The sequence below is a fragment of the Alosa sapidissima genome, chromosome 3, assembly GCF_018492685.1.
Source record: "Alosa sapidissima isolate fAloSap1 chromosome 3, fAloSap1.pri, whole genome shotgun sequence".
Taxonomy (NCBI): Eukaryota; Metazoa; Chordata; class Actinopteri; order Clupeiformes; family Clupeidae; genus Alosa; species Alosa sapidissima.
Window position 1 is genome coordinate 22,135,221 of NC_055959.1, and position 17,658 is coordinate 22,152,878.

A 17,658-nucleotide genomic window follows, 5' to 3' on the forward strand; every position below is an offset into this window, starting at 1 on the left:
CTAGGCCCTACGGTTCTCAAGATATTCACAGAAAACTGTGTCTGCCCTACCCTCCTTTCGGGGGGTCCAGTACAGCGGGGGGGCTACAGATCAAAACAAAAAACGATGGTTCCATGCTATCCATGTGGGGTTACATGCCCACCAAGTTTCGTGTACCCAGGTCTTTCAGTGTCCCGGGAATCCTTGTTGGTGTACGGTCACTAAATGTACACATAAATTATTTTATTGTAAGGCCCCCCATGAATGAAAGTCCACAAAACTTGGCATGCATTCAGAGGGTGTCATAGTTGGTGTATAGTAACATAAATTCATTTATTGTGTGGCCCCCCATGAACGGAATTCCACGAAACTTGGCATGCATTCAGAGGGTGTCATAATGATCCTACACTTCCAATTTCGTGCAGTTTTGACTATGTTAGGTCACAGATACCTGCGATTACAACACCTCATTTTTACTTTTTTGTGTTTAACTAGGTGGCACTATACATGAAATGAGTGGTTATGGAATGGGTTGACATGGCCCCTTGAGATCAACATACAAAAAAAATGGTCCTCCTAAACCTTAGAGTTCTCGAGATATTCACAGAAAACTGTGTCTGCCCTACCCTCCTTTTGGGGGGTGCAGTCCAGCGGGGGGGCTACAGATCAACACGAAAAACGATGGTTCCATGCTATCCATATGGGGTTACATGCCCACCAAGTTTCGTCTACCCCGGTCTTTCAGTGTCCCGGGAATCCTTGACGAAAATTTGGACATGCGGAAAAAATAAAAAAATAAAAAAATCTGACTAAACCTATATGACCGCCGCTTCGCTGTGCGGCGGTCATAATAAATCAGGTATAAAATACTTGATTGTAACAATTACACTGGAGCAATTCATATCCAGTTAATATCTCATCTACTCCATGACATTTTGTTGAGAAATGAAAATGTATCACTCCAGTAGAGGGAGCTCTCTCTAGGCCTACTGATTGTGCTAAAAAGCATTTAATCAATGGTATAGGGCAGTTTTTGTCAATACAGTAAGCAAACCTAAGCACTGACAGAGATTCATTTTGATGTTGAGATATTACAGGATTTATTGATGTTAAAAGGGACTTATTTTTGTTAGCCTTATTTTGTGTGTATGTCTATTGTTTGTTTGTTGTCTTTGAAGAGGTTCAGTGGCATGTCTTAACTTGTATAAGAATGGCTGCATCTTGTTGCAATGTCCCTGTTGTGTGTGCCTGTGCATCAGGAGGCAGAAATCTAATACAGGTTGCATAACTTGCTGACACTATCTCAGGCTACGGCCTAAACACTACTGGGTGTGTTGGGGGAGATGAAAGTACGAGGATGACGCATGTTTTGGGACACGGGACATAATGCAATCATTGCAACAATTTCTGTATCTCTTTCCCCTGACCGTTAACAGGGTTAAACGCTTCATATCAGACATCCAGTACCATAGGCACTACTAGTTGGTAGAGTTACACAAATAAAACATCAAGGGGATTAATATGGCACAGAACTACAAACCCAGTTACATATTTCACTCAAAACCCATATAATCAGCAAGAAGAAAAACAACGCTGGAGACTGAAACCATCAACTATCAGAAACTAAGTGTGGATTGGCTTTTGTGTACAAGAATATATCAAAATATCAGCTTTTACAAGACTGACACCGCAGATCAGGAGTGGTCCATGAGTCATTGTGACAACCCACATGCTGGTGGATTCCTTGCATTCTCTGTGTGGTGGAATCAGAGGTCTAGTTCTCTTCAGAGATGATACAGACCACATACTTTCACTGTCAGTCACACACTCTTTTTCTATGGCCAAAATCTTCAGGTCCTTGAGAACAAGGGGAGAACTTAGTGAATATTTAGATACGGACTACATATTTTCAGGCCATGTTGGGGGGAAAATGTTTAGACTGTCTTATTTGCTCCATTTCAATGATGCCGTCTTGACCTCGTTTAAAACATGCAGCAGATGAGACCATTAACAGCGAAGTATGCCGTCTGGAGACATTCTTATTGTGTTGTAAATCCCAAACCTTATTTGGCCAGAATGCAGAGTAGATTTTCAGATATTTTTTTTATTATGCATGCTATTTAATTATGTTCATAAATATGGTATGATTTAACTTTTCCAATCTGCCCTATGCTAAAGCTTTAAGAGCTGTCTATTGAAATATCTTCATACTTAATCACTTTATTGACAATAAAGACAATAATATATGCTGATATTGACAATTATCAGTTTCAGTGTTGATGAAAGGAGAGAGACTATGATGGATTTTACTGAAAAGACAAAAGCATAAAATCCAGCTCCTTTACTGTAATGCATGAGAAACAATCAATGGTAAACATCCTGTAAGATGCTGATGTCAGAAAAGTAGACATCAGGGGTATCATCTGCCAATAAGTGATTACAAAAAAAAAGAAGAAAAAAGAGTAATTGAATCCACAAATAATCATTCAAAGGTAATCTAGTTATTTTTAAAGGCCTAAATTCATTTCATTCATTTATTTAACTAAATGAGTCCCAATAAGATTGAAATCTTTCCCAAGGGAGCCCTGGAGACATATTAAATGGATTGCATGCGATGGTTCATTTTCAGCCTCAAAAGTTACATTACTAGGCCTCTAGTATCACACACACCAATTACTTCAGTGCTTTCTAATGAAAGATTGCCTTCAGCAGAGAGATTATGTGAAAATACAAAGGAGCTACGCCTACGACCTTCGCTTCAACTTATGCAAACATAGGGAGTAATTCTCACCTGAGGCTTTGAATAGCAATAAATAACTTCTGCCTATGTTTGTAAATAAACTTATTGTGTCCCCTGCTCTGTGACCAGAGCCCTGCTCAGCTGGAACAGTAGCTTGATTCAGATCCTCTGCCAATTACAAGCAGACAAAACAGGGCTCAGACTACAAAATCTTGTATGACCTACTTACTACCTTTCTGCTTGTTGCAGGCTAGACCTATATTCTATGCAGAGTTTACAAATACATGTGTAAGATTGTGCCGTCACTGAGGACTTTACACATTTCTTCATTTAGCAGATGCTTTTATCTAAAGCGACTCGGGATAACACTTCTTCATGAGCATAAATCAAAGTTACCAGGGTGACCACTAAAGGCCTATTGATAATAGGATAGCCTACTCAAACTGAGCAGATTTGCAGACAACGACGGTTTGCGTCAGACGGTAAAAGAGCGCGGATAAGTTTTCTGTTTTGAGTCCCTGCGGGTTTGACAGCAGTCCACACGCCCTCCTGTGAGCTCACAAATAGGGACCTCTCTTCCTGCGTAGACACCACCCACCTGACAGACATGCATACACAGGTGAAGTTGCTCAATGAAGGGAGAGTGACTGTGCTGTGGGTGAAGACGGCCCTCACCGACTGGGATCGCGCTTTACTGCAATCGGATTAGTAGCCTATAGATCAGACTTTTGATATACAGTATATTCAGTGTTTTGGAAACAGTTTAAAGAGGGACAAACGTTTCAGTCGTATATGCTTGAAAGATGTGACAAATATTGCACGATCAATAATTTTTTTTATTATGAAGTGTTACTTTAAATAGATGTTTATTTGTATTTTTTTTTATCAGTGATTAACATTTTTTTAAGTATAATCATGCAGCCGTAAAGTATTCGCGTTTGTTCTCTCTGAAGTGGGTGACTGAAGATATATTTTTCATTCCTGACAAATCACTGAAATGGATGGGATTACCCCTTAAACATTCACAGAAAAGCAGCGGAAGATGGGAAAATGGCAACTGACTATGGTAGGCTAATTCTGCGCAGCAGACTACATAATGTAAGATAATTTAGAGTATATTAATTAGCCTATGCCGGTTTTTATGAATCTGGTTTCAGTGATCAGTCTGTTAAACTGCTGTTATGTCTGTGCATGTATTTTCTGCACATCGTTGTTTAACTGTGTCAGCTCTGTGGACTGAATGCTCTTGAAATAGTGGCGCATATCAAGTTCAGACACAGCGAGAAGGGAGGCCATCGTTCCATTTAAACACCTGTTAGTCATAAGTCATGTAGTGTGGGTCGAACTAGAGGGAAGGTTGGCGGACATTTGGGAGGTTGGAGGAAGGTCGACAGGCAGGCAGGCCCCTGACAGTTTGACTGCGTATGGCGTGAACCTCTCTTGACCAGCATTGTCTTTGCTAAATTGGACGCTTTGTAAAACCACTCGACAGGACTAGTCTACCTTTGCAGGATCTGCTACGTGTAGCATTGTTATGCATTAAGATGGATTATCACTCATCTTAGGTGGGTGTCTTTTGTGAGTCAGTAGATGCAAATCATATTATCAAATTTGGATGCCAGGCTTTTTCAAATGTTGGTGACTGCGCAGGATATGGTTTAACCACAGCTGTGGATTAGAGACTATGTGAGAAAGCTGGCTCTGTGAGTTGTTTATTTGGTGCAGCTTTCACTATAGGGACACCACCCCTGGTGGTGTCATCAACTGTGATACAATTGCATAATGATTCGCCAAAAAACATAGGTCAGTTCAGGACTAAGTTTAACAGCTTCATTATGCCATCATGTGTTCCACCTCTGAGAGGAAAAAGGGCAATTGGCCAATCTCTCGTAGTAGAAAGTATTTTCAGACAGGTCTAGCCAGACATTCTAGCACAACCTCAGCAAAAATACAGGCCTACTAACTCTTCCCACCTTGACAGTGGCCTCTTTAAGGCATTTAGTTCAATCATTAACTTGACTCTTAATTTTCATCTTGACCCAGTATCATGTGTTTTGCTGTTGGTGCCTTATTAATCATTACATCAGTGCGCCTCTCAAGGACATGATGTACAGCCTTCTACCTTGGCACTTTTGTCATATGAAATCTAAGAGATTTGAAAACTGATATGAGCCTTTGTCTGACTGGCTGTAACTCTGTGCCATTATTTCCCCTACTGAGGTATTTGAACATGTGACGTAAAAGCTAGTGACGCGCTTTGGTTTTATAATCCATGAATTCATCTGTTAAGAAAACCTGACAGTTCAGTTTCAAGACAGCAGGAACAAAGCCATGGATAGAAAATGGGGAAATAACTAATAAATGGGGATATTGAGATGACGTAAGCGAACACTGTGTTACTGTATTTCAAAAAGATGAATAGAGATGTGGGATGAGTGCCTGCGTATTGAAGTGCAGATTTATGCTGATGCTATGAATTGAGTTAAAGCCCAGCACCCACTCAGGCTTTGTTAAAGGTTGATTAGTCTTAGTTTCCCAAAGCAGCTGCATTTCATTATCTTTTCCCTTTATGTGTAGGGTCATCTGTCCTTTTGTGTTGGTGCTCCACAAGTGTGTTATGACATGAGCAGAGTGTCTACTTCATTAATAAGGCTTGCTTTTCTTCACTAGGTGAAGCAGTAGGAATGGGCCTGCTAGAGAGCCTGGGAGGAGTATATTTGCAGAATAGTGAGGGGAAGAAGCAGGAGTGAAGACCCTAATGACAAGAAATGAGTCAGTTTGAGAATACTGATGATGGTTTTGCAAATGCAAAGGACCCAATACATGTGTCTGCACTGAAAAACTCCTCTTAAATTTTCAGAGCAAGGCCTCTATTATTTTAACCCATCAGCTCATAAGCTTATCCATGTATGTCCAAGATGTAAACAGATAAACACTGGGCATGTCCACGGAATCTGGTGTTTTAAATTGCTGTCTGGACTACATTACCCCAGGACTGATTATTATGGGCTTGCACTAGACAGTGGTTTTGCTGACACTTCAAAGCTTTTGCTTACCATGCATTACAAGCAGTAAGCCATCAGGACCTGTGTTGTTGCCCTGTCATGTCTGCATGAGATTACCAGAGTTGGGATGACGTTACATCACCTCACACCCTTGGGGGGTTGACTGTAGACCCTCCAGCATATTTGGTGTAAGCAACTCAGTGCTACTTTTAACTTCTCCTTTAAGCCTCCTTGTATTTTTCAAAAACACCAGGAAGTGATCGTAGCAAGGTCAAAGATCAGGTAAAAAAAAACAACTACACCTGGTGTTACCCTCATGTTGAACTTCATCAGCCCATTTTGATCCATCAGCTCTTTTTATGTCTTGTCTTGTCTTGACACTGACATAGACTCTGTGTCTGTTCTCCCATGAAGTTCACAAGAAATGGTATGAGGGTGCCTTAAAACCACCTGAATCACAGCAAATTTGTTGTTTCTTGTCTGCTGCCTCACCCAGTTGTCCGTGTGTCCTGCAGGATCCTGTTCAGGAGTGGGGTGAGGAGTTTGAGGATGGTGCCGTGTATGGGGTCACCCTGCGCAGGGAGCCCGTCCAGCCAGTGGCGGACGCCAGCGTGGCCGTGCCCTCCAACAGTTTTGTCCACTACAGGACGTGTAAAGTGCGCAGGCTGAAGGCGGCTACGCTGGAGCGGCTGGTATCCCAGCTGGTGGACCCACTGGACTCCCAGGAGCAGGACTTCGCACGAATCTTCCTGTCCACTTACCCCGCCTTCACAAGCACCAGCACGCTCATCGAGCTCATCTTCAACAGGTGCTGACCAAATAATGGACAGAAAATCATTCATTGTGTCAGTGTGTGTGTGTCGGTGGGGGGGGGCGGGGATTCTCGTTTAAGTGTAAAAGCCCTTCAAATTGCAATGGCCTCACCTGTCTCTCTGTAATGGTAGACATGAAAGCCGCTTGAAGTGTTTTGTTATTACTTCTTCAAACTGCTCCTTTTAGTTAGGCTGGTTTTTTGACTCAGAGGATCTATTTGTTTTTGATGTGTCCTCACTTAAGGGACAACAACTTTGCTGTGACACATAATAAGCATTCTACAAGGGCTATTAAAGACTCTGCAAAGGCTTGCACAACTCCGGGGCAATCCACCCACAACAATGTGGCCACTGTGTTGCTGGGCTTCTTCTCACATTATAGACTATTTTTGTTTCTGTCCAACAGAGAGGGCCTCAACTCTGAAGCTGACCTCAAGCAGTGTCAAAAGGGGTAAGACTCATTTGATCCTCTCATTTGTCACTGGCTTATTCTAGACCACAATATATTTGGAAAAATGCATTCTGTTATTTCCACCAGTCCTCTGGAGGCTTTGGTGCAGACATGGTTGGAGGAGTTCAGTGAGGACCTTTGGGACCCTCCCCAGCACCCATCTCTGCGGTTTCTCTCCCTCCACCTGAGGCAACACTCCTCCCTGCGCTCTCTGGCTCAGCGCTCTGAAGCACTCCTCAAGAAGTTCCAGAGTCAAGGTACTGTGAAACTAATACTCATCATACTCATAGTCTTCTTGAATTTCCCCTTGAGGATCAATAAAGTATCTATCTATCTATCTATCTATCTATCTATCTAGACGATCCTACCAATTCTACTGTTCAAGACTCAATAACTTTCTCATAGTTCTTATTGTCTTTTTTATAAACCTGGTGGGTGTATTAGTCCTTTTAATGTTTATTTTCTCTCATTTCCCTCCCTCTCAGCAAACATAAATAATGGGCAAGCTAGTCCAGAAGAGTCCGATGTAGATGAAGATGAGAGAGAACCAGACACACCATTGGACCATCGGGGATTTTTGGAGTTCTCTGTGCAGGGGATTGCTGAGCAACTTACTCGGCTGGACTCTGTGAGTACCACGTCCACCATAAACAATATGGGTGGAGCAGTTGCCAAGTTAGCATCCCTCTAATCTATCCTTTTTTACCCTGTTACCCAAACAGGAGCTGTTTGTGAAGGTGGTTCCATTCCAGTGTTTAGGCTGCATCTGGTCTCAGCGCGACAAAGAGAACCTCTCCCCCACCGTCCGTGCCACCATCGCTCAGTTCAATGCTGTCACTAACCAGGTCATTTCCTCCATCCTCTGCCAAGCAGCCAGCTCCAGCCCGTCCTCCACACGCTGCCCCAGCCAACCCCACGTCCAGAGGGCGAAGGTCATTGAGAAATGGATAAAGGTGGCACAGGTGAGGACACCTGCACCCCAGCATATTAAAGCTCTGAATCGTCGTCACTGTCCATGTTCTATGTGAAGTTAGTTATGCCACAACTCATACAAATGTATACAGTGTAAACACAAATGTTTATCTGGGGGTCTACATGTCTTTTTACAGGAGTGTAGGCAGCTGAAGAATTTCTCCTCCTTAAAAGCCATTCTGTCGGCCCTACAATCAAATCCCATCTATAGGCTAAGAAAGACCTGGTCTGCTGTTAGTAGGTGAGCATCACATGAATGGATACGGACAAATCTAAAGAGCATCCTTTTGACTAAAAAGTTTTGCCATTTTATTGTTCCAAATATGTAAATATCTGCATGAGAACATGTCTACACGTATTGGTACCACTTTCATGCTGTAGGATTTCAGGGCAATTGACCATAGGTGACCACAGGTGACTGTGTGAGAGGTTGAGAGAATGAATAATTGATGTTGACCGCAATGTGTTTCTCTCTTGGGTCTCCACAGAGAGAGCATGGCCACATTTGAGAGCCTGTGTGAGACGCTACCAGATGAGAACTGTGTGTTGACCAGCAGGGAGATCTTCACAGAGGTGAGGAAGAAATGGCACCCACACCCACTAACATACACAGATAGACTGACAGTGAAAAGCAGAAAAAGCTGGATTGGAACGAGCATGAACCTTGTCCATAGAAAATGTCTCTCAATCTTCCACTCTGTAACCATGACAACTAGTATAGCTTTATTGGCATTATAGGTTACATAATGTGTTTAACTTATGGGTTGTGCTTCCCCTATGCCTCCATTTCTGTTATTTGTCAGAGTTAATGTTTTGTGAACTACTTCAGAGTTGTGTGTTCATTAACCTGAGCTTTTGCCTAGTCTTTGCCTGAACTTAAGAACTCAACTTAAACTGATCAGAATAATCGGCAACTGCTTTTCTGTGCCTGGATATCTACTCTGCTGCATTTTTGTAATTCTTACTTGACACCACTAACTCTAATGTAGTCATTTTGGGATGTCTTAAAATAAAGGCACGTGTGGGTCTCGGGTTGTAGTTGTATCCTGGGGGCCTAGAGGTGGGTATGGGGTGTGGTAAAAATCGATATCTGTTGTTGTCCCACATGAAGGTGTTTTGTTCTCCAGGATCCACAGCGACTTTAACCCACATGATTAGGGAATGAGTTTCAGGTGCTCCCAGTCCCAAGGACTTATTTTGTCAACAGTACTTTGCATGCAAGTGCTGTTTTAGCTCAATGTTCTCGCTGTGTTCCCTTGCATGAAAGTACCATTGTTCACTCTGCTTTTAGAATATCAAGAGGTTAGGAGTCCCTGAATGCCTCTGCTTGACAACACTGGGCTTTTAGTAATTAAGGACTCAAGAAAACTTGCTATGAGACTGAAGATCAGAATTCTTATATGGGGAAAAAAAAGAAAAACTTAACAGTAGAAAACACAACCACAGTAAAGGAACCTACAAGAAATATTTCCAGCTAGAGAAAAGGGAAAACAACCTTTATTTTCATGTTAATGTGATATTCTTTGTTTTGGTTTAGGATGGAAGTCAACCAGCCATGGAGACCATTTCTCCTAAGACACTGAAAAGATACAGCATCTCAAGACAAATAGTAAGAACTCGGAGGAAATAGTTTTCTTTCTTTGCAATAAATGGGCTCTTCAGAGAAATAAGGAGCACAATTATAACTGATATCAAACTGATAATTTCTGAGGTCAGTGCAGTAAAAGAAAATAGATTAGTTTTAAGCTCTTAAGTTGAACTTAACTTGGACTTGGGCTGAGACAATTAAAATTGGAGTTATTTTTTAGGAGTTGAAATAAAGATAATATAGTCAAAATCTTATCTATGAGAAATATAGGCTAGACAAAGGAGAGATGTTATGTTATTTTGTTATATTCCTTTCTTCTATTTCTTTAGAACTGACTATAAGAAAAAAGAAACGTATACACTAGCTCTGAAAATGCTGACTTGAGGAGTACACAAAGAGAACATGTGGGCTGTGTTTTTTTTTATTCTGTAGCTTTTGGTTAGCGTTTTTATCTTCTGGGAAATCATGTGTAGAAACTAACTTTTCAGCTGAGAAAGGCAGTTTTCTGTTGTGATTGTTGCTTTATATGACATGTCTTTGAAAGTCACTACAGAGTTTAGTCAAATTGTGTTGCTTTCAAGGTGAAACATCAGCCAACATTTAACCTTCAATAAGTCAGTCCTTTCTTGTCATTTAGACATGTCCTTGTCTTTTTGTAGAGTGTCACAAACGGAGTGGTTCCATACCTCGGCACATATCTCACTGTTCTCACAATGCTGGACACGGCCTTGACAGACACTGTGGAGGTGAGACTCCTGCGTTATCGCTGACAAGAATGATGTCCTAGCGTAGTGCTCTACATTAAAGTGTAGATTAACCTAAAAGGAGCATCAGATTTGTAAATGTTTTTTGGGTGTTGGGTGTCTATTGAATAAGTGTCATTATAGACAACCATTTACCAATTTAAAGCACTTTATACATTATATTAATACGTTCATATTATATCAGTATATTTCGTTGAAAAGACAGTTGCCGTAAAACAGGCATGTATTACATGGTCCATAGCTACCTCAAAGAGGTTTCATCTAACTTGTCGTTCTCTATTCCTGCCTTTTGGTGTGTGTCATCAGGGGGGTCTTATAAACTTCGAGAAGAAGAGACGGGTGAGTTCCTGCTTTCTTTCCAACAGTGCATATTTCACTCTATTTTAGATGCTGACATTTAAGAATAAAATAAATCAATCCAAATAAATAAATCTTTTTCAAATGTGTATTTTGCATATCTCATGTACATCTCACAAAATAATTGATATAATTGAGTGTAGTGGCTTGTCTTGTTTGTCCTTTGGAGATATGCCTGACTGTGCTTGTCACACTCCATCTTTGCAGGAATACGAGATTCTCTCTCAGATCCGCCAGATGCAGTTCTCCTGCTCACAGTACACTTTGCCTCATCATCCCCAAATTGCTGCCTGGCTCCAAGGTCAGAGGCTACTCGCAGACCAGGAAAGGTGGGTGTTTATCTAGGAAAAAGTTAGGTCAATTGTCAACAAGTTTGGTTGCCGTCATCACAAGCTGCATGTGAAATAAATGTGAATGCATTGTGTATAAACATTATCATTAGTATCAAAAAACATTATATCGACCATTACATGAATGTTAGGGTTACGGTTATGATTTAGCAGACGCTTTAGTCCAAATCGACATACAAATAACAACAATACAATAGTTAAATTTAACAGTAAACTATTTAAAAAAGTTGGTAAGACTACATTAAAGTGTAACTCTGGCGAAAATGTATCCCCTTTTTCTGCATTGAAACACATCAAAAAAGCCGTGGAGACAGTATTTTTCGTTGATCAACCACTACAAAGCTTGCCCCGGTACACGCTATAGTCCCAAATCGCAAACAGTGGATTAGCTAAGTGCGGTGAGCCAAACGCTTCCCAAATAGCACTTTTTAACCAGTAATTTTGTTCAAAACAGCACCAGACCTCATCAGTAGCTTGCTCAGGGTCCCTACACATAAAACGAAGCATCAACAACGTAGTTAGCGAACCTGGAGTTCATTACAGAAGACTTACCAACTGTCCCCCTACCAGCTCCTCCAACTCCAATAGAACAATAGATTAACCAAACATGACAGTACAACGAAGCCTTGCGATAATGGGCAACCAGTGAGCCGCTGACAGGCCTTTAATAGCCTATATCCTAAATTATAATTACATCGCCGATTCGGCCCAAAAGTGCGTCAGCCCACCTGGACAATGCCCGGTATGCCAAATGACCAGTCTAGCCCTGCTATAGCGTATACCGGGTTTGATCAATGGAAAATACTGTCTCCATGGTGCTTATTTGATGTGTTTTAATGCAGAAAAAGACCCTGGGGTCAATTTTCGCCGGAGTTACACTTTAATAATTAAGGAGCATAGCTATAATAAACAACGTCAATTCAATCAATAGTGATGAAAATGAAAATAAACAAATATTATAATATACAAACCATAACGCATAAGAAATGCTTTATAATGTGGCAAAAACCTTTACGTTGCTGGTCTCTGTTAATACTTTCTACTTTATTCATATGCATTCGTGTGTTTCTTTTCAATCAGCTATGAGATTTCCCGTCAGTTGGAGCCTCCTGTGGATACTTGTCCCCAAACCTCCAGTTCCTGGAGTCATCGGACCCTCACCAAGAAACTGTCTTCGTAAGTGCTGGCCATTTTCCCTAAAAAAGGCTCTTTTTATCAATTAATGGATGACAAATCATTTAAGTCTTTCACATTCAAATGTTGAGGTTCTGGAACCAAAGAAGTGTTAAGAGGTTTCTCAAACAACTCTTTCTTGGGGATCCTTTTAGCCTTCTGATGGTGAGTGATGGGTCCAAAAAGATGTACGCAGACCAGATCAGTGTCTCCTCCTCTGGCTCCAGTGGCTCTGAAATGGAAGACCTTTCAAACTCCTCCCCACTTCGGCTAGAGGTACAACTTACTGGTTTCTTGTACACCTGCCTCACACCCCACCCCACTACTAGTGCAAACCAGTGAACCAGCAACATTTCCTCAGTTAGTATTCATTGCCAAGCAAACATCCAGGTCATTCCCAGACTCCATCCCTACAGGGCAATACATTTACACAGCCAATAGACAAGTGGTGTCACTTATGATTAATTATCATAGTGCTCCCCCAAGCTTTAACTAATTCAACAATCTGTTGGGACCTCTGTCCTTGCCGTGCTGCACCAGGCAATGTTAACTAAACATGGCCTTGAGGTTTGCATTTGCATTTAGAGTTTTCAGCATCAACAGGACTGAAATTAATGTTCCTAGAGGCTGTACTAATTCCTATCTGAGTGCAGCATATTATACAATGTTTGCTGAAGTTCTGTTAGTGCTGTGCAGGCTGAATATTAGTAATAAAAGAAAACAAGTTTAAGTTCTGTGTTTTACACAGAAAGAAGAATGAAGAAAAGAAAGGCATTGTGTTATAGCTGAAGAAATTGTACAAAATCAATGTATAAACCTCGGTTCAACCAGAATGAACCACACAAAGCCATTCTTATAAATGGATTTATTTTCCACTAAAGTCATAACAAACAACTACCCTCTTCTCCGCCTCTGTCTGTAGTCACTCTCTAGTTCCTGCCACAACATGGCTGACTCCTTCCCATCCTCTGCATCCTCGGACACCAGCAGTGCCTGTGGTTCCTTGATCTCCAGCTCACAGCCAGACCTCTCGGGTCCCCCTCCCTCTCCACTCTCTCTAGCTGCACCCAAGAGCGCTTTGTCCTCCACACACAAGCGGTCTGTGTCGATGACCTCGCTGCCCGTGTACAACCGGCAGGTGGCTGACTCCTGCATAATCCGCGTCAGCATGATGGGTTGCGAGAGCAGCAATGGAAACATGTACAAAAGTATTCTGGTAAGACCTACTAAAATGTTCACATTCTTGAAATGGCTAAGCCAGGCGGAGGGGGATGCTATGATCTATGACAATGAGAACACTAATACAATGACCTGTGTGTTAGGGTCATCATACATACCTGACCATGACCTAGATGAGGAAATGTTGGTTAGAATTACATCTAATTTCATCAATCATAACTTTAAATCTGTAGTTCATCAAATGTCTTAAAGCGTATTCACACCAAGAACGATAACAATAACTATAACCACAATGATAAAAGCGTTCACACTGAACAACGATAAACAAAGTCTCTCCTTGTGTTAATGAATGTGACGGTTAAAATTCGATGGGTTCTGACTGGCTATTAGCCTTTTATCGTTCTTAAAATCGCTCTGAAAGTGATCCCCAACGATATCGTTCTTCATGTCGTTATCGTTATAGTTTATGTGTGAACGTCGTCATTCATATTAACGAGAACGATATTTATTTATAGTTATCGTTCTTGGTGTGAATGGGCCTTTAGATGTGGCTAACGTTTTACAATCATGAAGGCCATTCACATCTATACAGAGTACTGGTGATGTTAACTTACTTTGCCCTCCACAATTATTGGAACCCCTGATAAAGTTAAGTAAAAAGAGGTATAAAAATGAATCTTTTGGCAGTTTATCTTGGTGTTGCAATGAAAAAAATGAGGAAAAATCAAATCTTGAACGGATTCTGAGAAAAAGGAATATCATAAAGAAATAATCTTCTCAACAAAAACATATGTGCCACGACTATTGGCTGGGATGCCTGTTATAGTAGTTGAGGGCTCAAGGCATGAAATAACTATGTCCTTTACCAGGAGTTGGGTAGAATATTGAGTATATGGCCTGATTTGTTTATATTGAATAGTGCGGTATGACTGGGTGATCGAGGCAACATACCTTGGTAAGAGCCAGAGATGTCAATTTTGATAGTTTGTTTGGCTGGGAGGACCAGTAGTTCAGTCTTTGAGAGTTTCAGCTGAAGGTGATGTCTCTTTATCCATGAGGAAATTGTTGTCAGGGAATATGTAGAGTGTGCAGAGTGTATCATCTGCATAGCAGTGATATGAGAAGCCTAGCGAGCTTCTTATCGACGAAGAGAATGGGCCCCAGCACAGAGCCTTGGGGGTACGTCTGTAATGAACTAGTGGGATGTGGGATGTGGATTGCTTTTCTAGCCAAGATACATTGAACAAGCGCCCCATGAAGTAGGATTCAAACCAGGACAGTGTTGTGCCTGTCATGTCCATGTTTGAGAAAATGGACAGAAGGATGCAGTGGTTAACCCTGTTGAAGGCAGCCAATAAGTCAAGTAGGATGAGTACCGAGGACTGAGTTGTTGTTCCGGTTTCTTTTAAAGGCTTCCGTCACAGACAACAAAACCACCATGACTGTTTTGTTTTTTCCCTCCTCAGCTCACCAGTCAGGACAAGACAGTGCAGGTGATTCAAAAAGCATTAGAAAAACACTACCTTGAGAACATGAACAGCCACGACTTCACTCTGAGTCAGGTTCTATCAGAAGGAAAAGGTAAACTTTCCATTGACGAAGTTATTAGTGCCTCAAGCATCCTTTTACATAACACACACTTTTGTTGATGGGACCAGTATTTTATGTGTGAATGTATAAGAGTTCATAAACATGATGTAAATGCAAATGCAGATTAAACTTGGCCTACATTGCCATGATTCAAAATGAAAGTCCCTGTCATAGTGTCATCTAAATGTCCTCAATAATCTTTTCTCCTTTTACAGAGCTTCTCATCCCAGACAAAGCCAATGTGTTCTACGCCATGTCCACATCTGCTAACTATGACTTTGTTTTACGCCACTGCCCAAAAGGATACCGCAGGCCCCCACTGAGTGTGTCTGGTCTAGGCACACTAACTAGAAGACAGAAGTAACAGTGCCATCTCCAGGCCAGATTTCAAGCAACGCCGAAGAGGATGAAGTCAAACTTTTGCATTGCTTTGTGAACTTTTAGCCATATTTTTATATTGTACTTTTTTATGTAAAAAAAGAAAAAACTTCACTTCAAAGCACTTTGAGATGGATCATTGGATTTACGGTGAGACTTAAGCTAACACATGTCAAGAGGCAAGGCGTTTCCTATTGTTGTCTTGTTGGCAGCATGAGTATGACTGTTACTGAAAGGACAGCTTATTTATTAATGAAGCAAATGAACCATGAACTGTATCCTGTCATCCCCATCCCCTTACAAACACACACACAGAGAAAAAGAGAGAGAGTGTGGCTGTTTCAAGTCCAAATAAACTTGGTGTGATTTGTTATTACTGTCTTTATCTTGTTACTGGTAGTAATGGATTGAATTTAGCAATTTTGACCTGGATCAGATATAGGCTAGGCCTACTTATTTCTATAGGAACTATAAGAATCTTGTACTTTGAGATACAATATTATAGTAATCTATATATAAGAATACTATAGATATTATAGCTGCAGGCAGCAATGAGGGGGCCAAGCAGGCAGGAGTTGCCATGGCAACAACAGACACATGGCTGTAAGCAGTCACAACAAGTTTCATGTCTAGCAGCAACCAAAGATTGGCTGAGATATACAGTCACTTCCTGTTTGGCGGTTTTGCTGCCGATTTCGATTGGCTTTGGCGGCTCGGCGGCTTCAGCTCGTGACCTGGAGATTGTTCAAAGCTTGACGTCATTGAGGAGGTCTCATTTGTCTACCAGAGAAGGTGAGAAGGAAGGGACGATGCGTGAGGAAACAAAACAGCATCCTACGTGGAAACGTTTTCTGTCAGAAAACAACAGCATCCTCCGTCAAGGGTTTTCGCTGCTTCTTCACCGGCTCTGCCATTATACACATGTTTGCAACAATCACTAGCCAGGTTTTGTTAGCCTGCCTCTGCTGGGGATGCAGGATGTAAACTGATCCTGCTTCTCGCAATGTCTGAGACTGAAGGTCGCGGGTAGGATACACCGAACTTGCAAGCGGGATATTCTTCCTACAGGCAGTAGGGGCGGGCAAGAGTCTTCTAATGTCTAAAGTCTTCTAATGATTAATTAACACGAAAATGTTGCCTGGTGTCCCTTTAAAAGTTGATGCCTGTTTTCTTCATGTGTTGTATTTAAGTAAGTATTCATTCATTCATTCTCAAAAACCAAAGCAAATTTTTTTGTGCAGCCTCAGGATGGGGTCCCGACTTCATGTACCAAGTTTGTTTTCGATAGGGAAAAGTGTTGCTGAGATATGAGCCTACTTCCTGTGATTACAGCACCCCCATAGTGGTCAAATGTCACCAAATATATTGGCCCTTCTCCTAATTGGTTCTTGAGTCCTTGTACCGAGTTTGATTTTGATACATGAAAGCCTTGCTGAGATATGAGTTCACTTCCTGTTTGGCGGCTTCGAAAGGTCACCAAATTTCTTGAGCCTCTTCCTGGGTCCTTAGTCCATGTACCAAGTTTAATTTTAATACATGAAAGAGTTCCTGAGATATGATTGATTTTGATTGGCTGTCACAGGCGAATGCTTTCGACAATCGCTCCAGAAAGTAATGCGGTGGTAGGCATGGTCTGAAGATGGTCCACGCAGCTTTGTTGCTTGGCCCCCAATTAGGGGAATCTTATAATATCTGGGGATATACTTTAAGTTCTATAACAGGTAAACGAGTGCAAGGATAATAAGGTAGGCTATTACAGAATATAATAGAAGTATTATACACTACTAAAGAAATCTTACAGTATTTTGCAAGGGTTAGACCAATAAGACCATGTGGAATGCATGTATCCCATCTTTGGATGGATCCCTGTAAACCGGTTGGGCCCATATTGGATTGGATTGTTTTTATACATAGGCTATTTTATATATATATATATATATATATATATATATATGTACATAATAGGCCTATGTAGGGCTGGGTTGCCCTAATGTGGGAAAAAAAAATTATTTCGGACTTCTGTAGTATCCCATCTCCCTTGTCATCCCCCCAACACACACACCAAGACCCCTGGCAGTTGGGTTAGCCCCTTGAGCCGTGGATCTGCCCAAGGTTTCTTCCTTAGTAAGGGAGTTTTTCCTTGCCCCTGTTGCTCTTGGGTGCTCCTTGTGGGTGCTCCTTGTGGGTGCCCCCCCCCCCCCCCCCCCATAAATGCACAAATAGGCTGATACCAGACATAATTTCACTGCATTTCTTACATCCAGTAACTATATGCATGTGACAATAAACTTCCTTGTATCCTTGTAGTAGGCTATATTAA

The 17,658-nt window shown here is 41.4% G+C and overlaps 1 protein-coding gene and 1 long non-coding RNA gene across 3 annotated transcripts; one reads left to right on the forward strand and one right to left on the reverse strand.

Annotated features, from left to right (window-relative positions):
• The first annotated feature begins 3,314 nt into the window (after nucleotides 1–3,314).
• Nucleotides 3,315–15,711, forward strand: LOC121705813 (ral guanine nucleotide dissociation stimulator-like 1). 2 transcript variants are annotated; one of them, XM_042087057.1, is made up of 17 exons: nucleotides 3,315–3,817; nucleotides 6,240–6,532; nucleotides 6,943–6,987; nucleotides 7,075–7,244; nucleotides 7,473–7,615; nucleotides 7,710–7,949; nucleotides 8,097–8,200; nucleotides 8,448–8,532; nucleotides 9,497–9,568; nucleotides 10,207–10,293; nucleotides 10,618–10,650; nucleotides 10,876–10,997; nucleotides 12,099–12,194; nucleotides 12,347–12,467; nucleotides 13,114–13,407; nucleotides 14,837–14,951; nucleotides 15,176–15,711. In XM_042087057.1, exons 1-17 carry the CDS (start codon nucleotides 3,770–3,772, stop codon nucleotides 15,322–15,324), a joined length of 2,217 nt encoding a protein of 738 aa, XP_041942991.1. In that variant the 5' UTR covers nucleotides 3,315–3,769; the 3' UTR covers nucleotides 15,325–15,711. The 2 variants fall into 2 exon arrangements, with proteins under 2 accessions (XP_041942991.1, XP_041942992.1); XM_042087058.1 differs by having other exon boundaries at nucleotides 3,315–3,785.
• LOC121705814 lies at nucleotides 10,743–12,047 on the reverse strand. Its single transcript, XR_006030897.1, has 2 exons — nucleotides 11,571–12,047; nucleotides 10,743–11,009 (listed from the first exon to the last, which is right to left on the reverse strand). It is a non-coding gene; the product is annotated as an uncharacterized LOC121705814 (long non-coding RNA).
• Nucleotides 15,712–17,658: the final 1,947 nt, after the last annotated feature.